Genomic DNA, 12,049 nt, shown 5'->3' on the forward strand with positions numbered 1-12,049 from the left:
TGACAAGTTATGGAGCTGCTGTTGGTACATGATTTTTCAGTTAATTTTGGTGAACATCAATGTCCTGATTGCTGATTTCGTCCCCAGCCCCTCCCCAGACGAAGGATCCCCTGTCGGGCAAGCGCCCCCTCTGGTTCCTTTTTTGCCCGGGACAACACTGCCAACTTCCTGTCCTGGTGCCGTGAGGTGGGGGTGGGAGAAACATGCCTTTTTGAATCTGAGGATTTGGGTAGGTGTCGGCACTTATCTGTCCCTGTGCCTAGGTCTGGCCTTAGCCTCATATGATTTGTGACCTAAACTGTCCAATGGCTGACTAGATCAGTGCAAGCAAGATATTGTTGTGATGTAAAAATGTATGCACTGGCTGTGGGTCCTCTTTAGGTGCGCCCTTTTTAGGTCTGCCTTTTTATGCTCTTTATGATTGTGTGGGAAACTTGCCTTCTTTTTCAGGTATAACTTGTTAAAGATAATAATGCTTCTATGTGATTTTCAATTTACATTTACTTCTTGCATTATATTGCATCTTTGTATAATATGTACACCTCACGTCCTATGTTGCTCAGAAAGACTGAAATGTTCTTTTTCGAGGTCCACTTTTTCTATTTCTATTTTTGTTGGTGTGTAAGATAATGATACCGCCAGTGTTACCGTTTAGCCCCTGTTTGGTTAGCCCTCAATTGCACAGCTGAGGAGCTTGCTGTTTGTTGGTTTGTCAGGTTATACAAATCAACATCAGCCGCTTGGTTTCAATTGGCGCATAGTCTCATCAAAGCAAGCACATTATGAGTCTGGGGCACAGGCGCAGTGGGGATGGAAACCGGGGAAGGACCTTGGGGAAAAGCTGGATTTGACACAGCATGACCACAGTTCCCAAAAAGACAGGGTTTCAGTTTCACTGCCTCATAAAGAATCAAATAATCTCTTTTTCGATGCTCTCTCACTACACTGTTATCACCCTTTCCTGGGAGAAAGGCACAGATTGTTGCATCAGGTTTGGGCAGAGAACCAGGCGCAAAAGTGTCCCTTTTATCAGCTTGAATGGTCTGTTTGTGCTCTGTGAGGAATCAGCACCCTTCGGTATACCCGCCCCCCCCCCCCCCACACCCCCCCAGACTCTGCCTCCAGCAGTAAGAACTGTAATGATACTAAGACTCCTACTCTGTAAGTCTGTAGATTGTGTCAAAACAGCAAGTAATTTATATGAGTTTGGTCACAAGGGCCATAGGATCACTGTGTCAGTACCTCTGTTTAGCTCTAATCTCATTTCAGCCAGATTTACTTTTACTTTGTCTTACCATGTGCTTGTCCTGGACATGCCAGGGCCTGCTTTCATTAAGCACCTTTGAGTAGCAGTGCTGATCTACGGTCAGTTTTATCTTTAAGCTTGTAATAGATAAGGTAAGGTTATGGGCAGGGCAGACCTGATCGTTCAGTAGCATTCCTGCTCTGAAATGCTATATGAGTATGAGTTCTGAGAGATGAGGTGAGAGGAGGGAATAAGGTTGTGAGAAAGTAGGACATTTGAGTGGGACTGTGCCCTTTCCCACTGAATTTACTGAGAGTTTCTTTCTGTTCTGCTTTGGTCACACATAACACTAAAGCCCTTTGGTTGTGGATTATGTTACATCTCACCATTACCCTTTTGGCAGTCAAACTGAAGGAACACAATAGACCTTGTTTTGTATTTGGCTTTACAGTATCTGAATCATCTGATCATCTGTGAGCATGTGTGTGTGTGTGTGGGGGCGGGGGGTGTGGGGGGGGGGGTATGTGAATAATATTTTTGGATAAGTCATCAATAATGCACCTTGGTTGCCTTTCTACTCACGGAGTGTCTCTTTTTCAAACATGATTTATGTGAATGGCGTTCATAGAGGATTAGAGAACTCTCCTGGAGTTCAGACCATTGGTGGTGATTTGGTACCTCCTTTAACCCTGGCCAGCTGGCATTCCTCTGTTTGTTCTGTGCCATAAACTGATGTGCGTATGTAGGCTCAACTGAGCTTTTGTACCACCTGGAATTGCTAGGGTTGGAAAGACATTTTCGAGTGGAAAATGACAGGAAGGTAACATGCCTTTTTTCTCTCTTTTTGTCTTTCTCTCTTTCCTGTCTTCTCCCCTGTCAAGTTTGTTTATGAGCCATGTTTTAAAAGCATTGTGCGGAAGCAGGTGCACCTGGTGTGGTTTTGGAGAGAGAAACGTAAGACAAGAGATGGACCCCCTCACTTCTCTGCTTGGTTCGCCATTACCATTCTTTACAGCCGGCCCTGGATAGGATCTATTACTAGGGAGTATTCTATGTACTGTCCGGTTAAAGCCCCCCATCCCCCCATAAAGGAAAAAAAAATTAGCAGTAGAGGTTATTAATATAACCTCTGAATATAATGATTAATATGTCCTGGCCATTACGTACAATATAGTTGTTGAAACCTGAAAAAAGGTCCTGTTTATGGCTGACTGTTTTTCATTGACCTTCACTGCTTCCTTCTCATTGTCATAGAAATTGTAAATTGTGGTGTTGCCTCCCCATGCCTGTGTAAAGCTGCAACATTTCACCAAGCTCATTTTCCTGTTTAGTCCATGCCCATAGCTGTTAAAGCAGTTATTGGCTGGTGTCTGATAAAAGCAAAACATTAAAAGCACTGGTTAATTAAAAAATCCAGTACAAAAATCAGTTTTTATACGCTGTTGCCCTTCTCTCTGAGCAGAATACATTTATTTAATTTGTACAGTATATAAAATTTTACTAAAATGGTAGGGTTCTTATAGTGAATTTGATATTAAACTGAACTAAAGCTACTTTAATTCACAAGCAAAGATAGATTATTATACCTCACGTTTAATGTGAAATGCTATCATAGATATTAAAATTCAAGTTATCGTACACAAGGGGATTGACCTTACTGTATCTAACCACTTGAGTCTAAACTATACTTGCAGCTTGCGTGCAGTATTATAAAATTTGCCTGATCATTCTGTGGATCATTCTCAAAAAAAGGGCAAAAAAGGGAATTGTGCTTCAAGAATGGTTTCAGTGCAGGGAACTACAATCAACAAATGAGGAAGAATATTTTCAATATATAACAATGAAATGCTGGCATCTTGGATTTTTAATTAAGATTCCATTTGCTGCCATATCTGTTGGCAAAAAATTATGCAAAGGATTAAGTTATATTCAAACCCCAATTCTGTAATTCAGAACCAGGGACCATATTCATCTTTAGGCTGAAAGTAGCTCCTAACTTGACAATTTAGGAGAGACCCCTACAAATAATGTGTATTAAATTTAGTCCTAATAATTTTTTGGTCTAAAAGTAATTTGCAGAGCTGTTTACTGCTAAAACCAGCTCCTAAATATGAAAACTTAAGGTTGTAAAGAGGTCTCATACGTCACTAAGACCAAATCACAAACAGTCCTGCCAGCTATCTGATTTTTTTTCTATATCAAAAAAGCTTCTGTAAATTACCAGCTATTTTGGTTAAGAAGTACCATGTTAAATGTGGTTTCTATATTTATAAGTTAAGTTTGAAAAAATGGAAATATGCAATTTATAGAAAATGGCTGTTTATTATTTTTTCATTATAAAAGCATGCGTTTGTTTTAAATCAAGTAGTGTCATGTTAATTCGTTTATTTTCCATAAATACAATCTTAAATAACATATAAAACATTGAATATCTAATTTACAGATAGATAACACACGATAAACAATTCATAAAGGCAAGCCTAGGAGGGAAACAGGCTACTGGTTTTGCATGCTAACCAAATAACAACATGAAATGCGAGTGTATTATTGTTACAGTAGAGCTAGGCAGGGATGCAGTCATGTCACCAGCAAAAACAATTTAATAACACTAAAGATCAAGGTTTTGACAATTGTACTTTGCCAAACAATGAATGCTGTCTGCAGACCCCACATTGTCTGACAGTTCTTACAGTTTGTTGATGTTATCCAACTATAAAAATAAAAAAACTACTTCATAGGTGAACTGCTGTAGTTGGTGCTATAGATGGGACACATTTCCGTTATTACACCATCAAAATATGAAGATGTGTTTGTAAAAAAAAAAAAAAAAAAAAACTTTCATAGCATCAACACACAGGTGGTTTTTGATGGCAGCTACAGTAGCTTCATGTCCTATTACCTATGGCAAATGTTTTCCACTTGAATTCTACAATCCCTGCCCTTTCCTGCACCAACAAAAAAATAGTATACCAGTGGTTTTTGCTTTCATTTGCAGGGCACTGTATTATCACACTTGTTGCTATTAGCCATGGTTATTTTAGCCTAATAAGTTAAATTCTGTTTAAATGCATATTCACTAATTATTTTATGAGCTGCCAGACGTAAGAAGCTGACAATTAGCCAACTATATACTTGACTAGTCAGTATATTATTTTTGGTTTCATGTTAAATCAGCGACACTTAGCCTATATTTTTATTTAAAAATCTTTATCTGAATATGACAACATAATTTGTACCTCCCACTACATTTTTTAATGATAAATTCACTATTTTTATGAGGCCAACGGTGTTCTTTCTTAGCTTAATAGTTCTTCCCATTCATTAGTAAAAGTTGGTCTCAGCAGCTTTGTGAAGTAAGGTTTAAGAGGAAACTCTTAGATAGGAACTTTTAGTGCCAGTTAGGAGAACTCTTAGTGGTAAGATAAAATGTTTTGTGAATAAGGCCCTAGAGATATTAATTTTTGATGTACCTGTGCCAGATAATTTATGACTGACATATCCTACTCATTTTTATTGCCCATAACTTTGAGAAAGCCTACCTTCCAAAGGGGAGTTGTTTTCAACCTCTAATACAGCACTGTGAAGAAAATTAAGACACAGGAACCTGACAACTGTTAAACTATAAATCTTTTATCTCATATATTGTATATATATATTTTTTTTGCCTTCACAGAGCAGTCTTGTGTTTCCTATGTCACATCACCTAATGTATGTGGATGTCAGAAATTAATTTGGTCCATTTTTAAGCTTTCTTTGCATGTCCTGACATTCATTAGATGATTTTCGTACATTTTCCCGAAAGGTTTCAAAGCTATACACTTAGTGAGCCTTAGCTAATGTACTGTTTCAATGCTGCTTTGGTGTTGTATAATGTTTGGTGTTGAATAACGTGGGATAACATTGCTGCAATTTTGGAGAAATAGCCTATGAATAATGTTTCTGGGTGTCCTGGGGGGTTCTAACAGTGTTTTGTCTGTCCTGTCGACAGTTCTGCATAAACAGCCACGGGAAGTGTGTCTCTGTCTCCTGGAACTGGGGAGGATTGCGTCCAGGTGATGTCATTACTTCCAATTTACAGCAGATCTCATGTCAGTGGTCTAGAGCTGTGGTTCCCAAACTGTAGATCTGGACCCACTGGTGGGTTATGGGAGGGGTTGAGATAGTTCACAAGATGTGTGTGGAAAAAATAAGAAACCAAATACTACGTGATACTCACATCAGTCACATGAAACACTGTCCAAGTTATATACTCAACAGTACATAAAATGTACATGTAGTTGCCTTGGCAAATGTTAAAAATATTTAAATGCCGGATTTCAGCATATGTTAGGTCCAGTAGTGGTGAGCCAGTGTAGATGAGAGTTGTGTAACTGAATTATTGTCAGAGAATGTAGCTTCTGACAGCCTACAGTCTGTGAGATCCTCCTATGCATACAACTCAAAATAGAAAGGAAATGAACACAACCTCTGTTACAATTGAAGGTATTGACTCTGACTTACATATGCTGAGAAATAGATGTTCACTTTTATTTGTGTGGCTTCTACAGTTTATACATGGTCAGTGAGTTATGTCTGCAGGTGCTCTGTCCCTGCATGCCCTGAATATTATGCAGTCATAGTCTATTTCATGTATATTCATATGTGGAATGAGCTCATAAATATTTAAGCAAATGTATCTGGTTTTTTCAGCAGTATTGATGATGTGTAGATAACGCATTGTTCTGTATGTTTACTAGTAACAGAATATCTGCTAAATGGTTATACTTGGCCTTTGCCCATTACTAATAATAAATATTTTATCTAATTCCCGTTGATACTGTTATAAGCTGTCAATGATGGCAAAACACTAAATTTAATAGGTTGCTATTTTTATCCTTATTGTTTTTAATATTTGCTGTGGGTTGGTGTTATGGGGCTGGATCAGGCTAGATCAGTGAAATATGTGGCTGGAATTTACAGAAGCAATGATATTTTAATGGTCTTAACAGTCCACCGTGAAAAGGATGGTTTTACGTGTGATCATGAGAAAAATAAAAATATACTGCTGGGGAAGCAGCCCACTTTTACAGTGCCAGGAAAAAGTATTTGCCCCCTTCCTGATTTCCTCTGTCATTGCATGTTTGTCACACTGAATGGTATCAGATCTTTGGACAAAATGTAATATTAGAAAAAGGGAAACTGAGTAAACACACCATTACTACTTCATTTAATGAAAAAGGTATCAAACACCCATATCACCCATGTGAAAAAGTAATTTCTCCCTTAGTTACCCAATCAACCAATTTACCAAATTTAATTGATAATTAGTTCAGCTGATTGAACCCAGCCAGGTTTGATTGCAGCCAGCCCTGTTGAATCTAAACCTCACTCATATGGAACCTTACCATCAGAGTGAAGTAGTCACCACAAAGTTTCTACAAGCACATTATGCCATGATCAAAGGAAATTCCAGGAGAAATTAGAAAAAAAGTTGTTGAAATATATCAGTCTGGCTCTGGGACTCCAGCAAACCAAAGGGAGAGCGATTATCCCCAGGCTTTTTGGACAGATGTGTAAAAAGTGGAACTTTTTGAATGAGATGGGTCCTATTATATCTGGCGTTAAGCAAATTCAGCATTTAACTGTAAGAACATCATACCAACAGTCAAATATGTTGGTGATAGTGTGATGATGTGGGGATACTTTGCTGCCTCAGGACCTGGACGACCTGTCATTAATGAAGGAAACCTGAATTCTGCTTTGTACCAATTAGGAGAATGTCCGGTCATCTGTCCTTGAGCTGAAGCTGAAGCGTAGTTGAGTTATGCTGCAAGACAATGATCCAAAACACAAAAGGAAATCTACAGCTGAATGGCTGAAAAGAAACAAAATTAAAGTTTTGGAGTGGCCAAGTCCTGACTTGAACCCAATAGAAATTGTGGCAGGATCTAAAATGAATAGTTCATGCTCAAAAACCTAGTACCAATTTGTCTGAATTAAAGCCGTAAAGCCGTTCTCCAAAAAGAGTGGCCTAAAATTCCTCCACAATAATGTGATAGACTAATATCAAATTAAAGAAAGTGTTTGTTTGCAGTTATTTTTGCTGAAGGTGGTGCAACCAGTTATTAAGTTTAAGAGGGAAGTTACTTTTTTCACATTGGTGAAAGGGGTGTTTGATAACGTTTTTCATTAAATAAATAAAATGATCATTTAAAAAGTGTTTTGTGTTATTCAGTCTCCCTTTATCTAGTTATACATTTTGTCTGTCAGAACATATTAAATAAATATGAAGCATTTCAAACATTTAGACAATAGCATAATGCACCTCTTAATGAAGGGATTGGTCACTCTCTGGGTTTTTAAAATATTATTTCAGTTTTGTTTGTTCTTTGGCCCAGACAATGTGTGTGATGAAAGGAAAAAGTGAAAAATTAATTCATTTTTAATGATGTGTCCACAGCTCAGAAGTGCTGACCAAGTGATTGAGAGGCATGTGACCAGTGTTTCAACCATTATCCTCCTAGTGTCACTGCACAATCTAATCTGAGAAACTGCTAGAGAAGACAACACAATTATGCTGTCAATGACCAATTAGGAAAGGACTGTAATGTTGTGTAGAACAGTAACCAATAAAGTGTCAGCATACATTTACTTCGCTTGTAGTAATTAGTGATAATTAACTCAGATGATTAATGTAGTGCAATGTTTAAAAAAAAGACTTGAGAAGAGAAAATAGTCACCAGCGATGAACAAAAAACATCCATTGAGCAGTAGTTCTGTGGGCTAAAACATCTTGTTAATGAGAGAGGTCAAAGGAGAATGGGTAGACTCATTCAAGCTAACAGAAAGGCCACAAATACTCAAATAACAACTGTTGGTGTGTAGAAGGGTATCCCTGAAAATCCCTCTCAAATTCTGCTGCAACATGCAGATGGTAGGGTCAGAATTTGGCATAAACAGCATGATGGAACCTGCCTTGTGTCAATGGTGCCCATTGATGGTGGTGGTGTAATGGTGTGGGGAAAGTTTTCTTGGCAAATGTTAGGCCTGTTAATACAATTTAACATCATTTGTCATACCTAGGCATTTTGGTGACCATGCACATCCTTTTATAGACTACAGCCTACTTATTTCAAATGAATATTTCCGGCAGGACAATGTGCCATGTCACAAAACACACATCATCTCAAACTGGTTCCAGTAAACAGTGACATCAGTTTACTCCAATGGCCTGCACGGTCCCCTGATCTCAATCCAATAGGGCAACTAAGGGGGCAACATAGCTCAGGAGGTAAGAGCGCTTGTTTGGCTGTCGGAGAATTGCCGGTTCGATCCCCTGCTTTGGGCATGTCGAAGTGTCCCTGAGCAAGACACCTAACCCCTAATTGCTCTGGTGAATGCGAGGCATCAATTGTAAAGCGCTTTGGATGAAAGCACTATATAAATACAGTCCATTTACCTTTGGGATGAGGTGGAATGTGAGGTTCCACCTCATCCCAAAGAATTTCTAGCCATTACATTGGCTTGCTTGCTAGCTGTTAATTGCCTAAAAAGTTTTAACTTCTGTATAACCTTTGTAGTATACTCATTTATATTTATAATCCAAATAAAATACACCCACACTTAAGACAGTTTCACTTTTGCCATTTTGACCGAGTTTAACGAGTCAACAGACTCGTGTTTAACATTAGTACAGACGGCTCTGAAATTAAGCACCAAAATCCGCATTGCAATTTGGTCCTGTAGGTAACGTTACCAGCATGGAAACCGGTGCAAGATAATGACTTCTTCATGGCAGGCATAGCAATTTTCTTAAAGTGAGAACAGTCAAATTCACTGCTCTGCCATTTCTATTGTTAATTAATGTTATATGAACTTACGCATACATAACTAGGCTACTATAGCTAGCCTACAACGCCACATTTCTAAATGAATGTTAGCTGACCCTATTGATTCTTCTATACATACAAACAATATTAGGGCCCTATGAAATCCATTTTATTTTTTTCTAAATACCGTTTAATTTTTTCCAAAATTCCATGTTTACCATTTAAATTTTTCTGGATTCTGTGTTTTATGGTTTAATCCCATTTTATCATCAAAAACAATTTAATAACAATTTATTATCGTTAATCAACTGAAAATATGACAATAAATATATAACAATGAACACAACAATGCACAAATTAGCTTAATCTAAAACAAAACATTGCTAATTTTGGTCAAATAAAAATGCACAAAAGAGTTTCGCAATGAAAACATCTGGAAAAAAAAATCTGTTGTAGCAACGAACAAAACTTAAAGAACTGCTTAATGAACAGAGCTATCTGTGTCTGAGTTTTCCATCTATTAGAGACCTCTCCATTGAAATACATGATTGTCAGCCTCTTTGTGTTCAGCTCAGTGAGTGTTGTAACTTAATAGGTTACATGGTTAATTTATTGTAATTCATTGAAGGCTGTTAAACATATATCTGTATTATTTACAGTTAAAAGAAAGAGTTAAAAATAAATACATTTAATTTGTATTACGTTTGATTGATATTGATTCTAGATGCATTTTTCTGTTGTATTGGCTACCGAATGGTTAAAAAACTACAAGTACCAGAATGCCTTGCGGCTGGAAAGTAGGAAGAAAAGGCGACCGTTATTTTGTGATTTTATATGTGACTGAGACGTAAATGACAAGTGAATATCCTAGCGCTTGTTTATTGTTTGTAAGTACAAAATGTACGTCAACTGTTTTTCAATATAAAGAAAGCTTTCGTTTTCATATCTGACATAATGCTATTATTTCGGATGTAGTTATACTACAGTGAGTGGTATGGAGGAATATTTCGGACAAAATTAAATAAATAAATACATCATGAAATGTGAGCAAAAATAATTAAATACATCATGAAATGTGAGCATAAATAATTAAATGTGGCACGAAATGTACGTATTTAATTAATTAATTGATTAATTGATTAATTGATTAATTGATTAATTGATTGATTGATTAATTGATTAATTAATTATTTCAATGACGCTACGTGCGACATGAAATAAGGCTTGAAACTAAAACCGTCACTTTCACAAGTTGGGTGGGCGGGCTCTAGCAAGTTGGCTACACAAAACACAGGAGGCTTAGTGATAGGTTGAATATTTCTGAGAGACCCGCCTCTAGTGGCTACAGGCTACAGCAATCCAGCGATGAGCGATAGGATTCCCAATGCAAGCAAAGCGTAGTAGCACACTATGTTGTGCCAGCGGGCGGTCAGGACAACCAGAAAAAGTTGCCCACAATTACTCCGCGGCGCGGCTGATTTGATTCAAGAGACACCTGTGTTCAAGGTAATTTCAGTGGTCCCAAGCTGGCTTTTCAGTATGCCGAGCTAGCTTTTTCAGGCATCATCCTTATGCTAGCTCATTCTGATTTTCCCGCGCCCTATGTTCCTTCCTTCCTTGCTACATGTCAGAAATTCAAATGTGTTGCTTCTTTTATTCAACAGCACAGGTAGGACGGTTATTATCACTGTAGACATTTATGTCTATGATTAGCACCATATGGGGGCTCCAACAACTCACCTCCAGCGCAGCCTGTTGCATTAGGCATGAACAATCGAATCAAGTCAATGCACCAATCAAAAAACAGTACTCGCTAGAGCCCGCCCTCCCAACTTTGATGGGTGAAAGTGACAGTTTTAATTTCAAGCCTTATTTCATGTCGCACGTAGCGTCATTGAAATAAATAAATAAATAAATACGTACATTTCGTGCCACATTTAATTATTTATGCTTACATTTCATGATGTATTTATTTCATGATGTATTTAATTATTTATGCTCACATTTCATGATGTATTTATTTATTTAATTTTGTCAGAAATATTCCTCCATTGAGTGCCTCACGCTTGTCTGTGAGGAGTTATTTTTCTAGGTTCGTTGATGTGTTGAATGCAGTCGCGCGCACGTACAAAACCCCGCCACACACACATCTCCCTAAAACGGGGAAATGTTTCTCTTCGTCATTTTATTTAAGCAATATCACATGAGAGGGAGTGCTGTTATACTGTTTACAATAATTTATAATGTCTTTTGATTAATTTAATCAGAAACATGTTACATTCCATGAGATTTTCCATTTTACCATTAATTCCATTTTTATGACTGGATTCCGCAATTCCATCAGCGTTTTTCGCATAGCCTAGCGGAAATCATACAATAGGTAGGTCTGTCATGTAAACAATAACAATAAAAATATGACAAACACTTCAATTCATGCTAAAGGAAATGTGACTGAATCCATGCCTTTGTGTTTCTTTCAGCTAGAATGTAGCCTATGTGTGTTTGCATGTATTTATGTGTATCCATGTCTCTCTCATAGCCTACATTTACAGTATATGCATTGCTATTATCACTTACTCATAAAAAACACATTCCAAAAATAAATTATATCTGAAGAAAAACAAAACAAAACAAAAATGCTAAGTTACACATATAAAGCACTGTCAATAAGTCATCAATGCAAACTTGAAAAATAGGCCTGTCATTAAAAGTAGTGATATCAAAATTAGGCCAAGTTACAAGAAAAAATATTGGCTATTTTATCTCACGCAAACGAAACAAGCTGTATTCCAAAGTAATGCTACCCAATGTTTCCGAGGCTATTTCAAGGAACCTGGCCCTGTGTTTTTTAATATTACCATCTGAAGACAATGTGGTCATTCAAACTTTTTGTCACATCAAAGTGTCAAATAACAAGAATTTCCTAATTTAATGTATGAAACTCCAGAAAGGGTATTTCGCAGAATGCATAAGTTCTTATGTGGCCAACCACAAA

The 12,049-nt window shown here is 37.4% G+C and overlaps 1 protein-coding gene across 6 annotated transcripts in view; it reads left to right on the plus strand.

The window, feature by feature from the left end:
• Nucleotides 1-12,049, plus strand: part of LOC135255022 (growth arrest-specific protein 2) — an 82,625-nt gene that overhangs the window by 47,313 nt on the left and 23,263 nt on the right. For 3 of the 6 annotated variants that reach the window (XM_064335699.1, XM_064335701.1, XM_064335700.1), the window contains exons 3-5: nt 88-229; nt 2,128-2,200; nt 5,235-5,298. In XM_064335699.1, the coding sequence (XP_064191769.1) occupies nt 88-229; nt 2,128-2,200; nt 5,235-5,298 (279 nt within the window). The remainder of the gene's footprint in view (nt 1-87; nt 230-2,127; nt 2,201-5,234; nt 5,299-12,049) is intronic. The other 3 variants (XM_064335698.1, XM_064335704.1, XM_064335703.1) reach the window with 1 other exon arrangement.

Source organism: Anguilla rostrata, chromosome 5, assembly GCF_018555375.3.
Source record: "Anguilla rostrata isolate EN2019 chromosome 5, ASM1855537v3, whole genome shotgun sequence".
Taxonomy (NCBI): domain Eukaryota; kingdom Metazoa; phylum Chordata; class Actinopteri; order Anguilliformes; family Anguillidae; genus Anguilla; species Anguilla rostrata.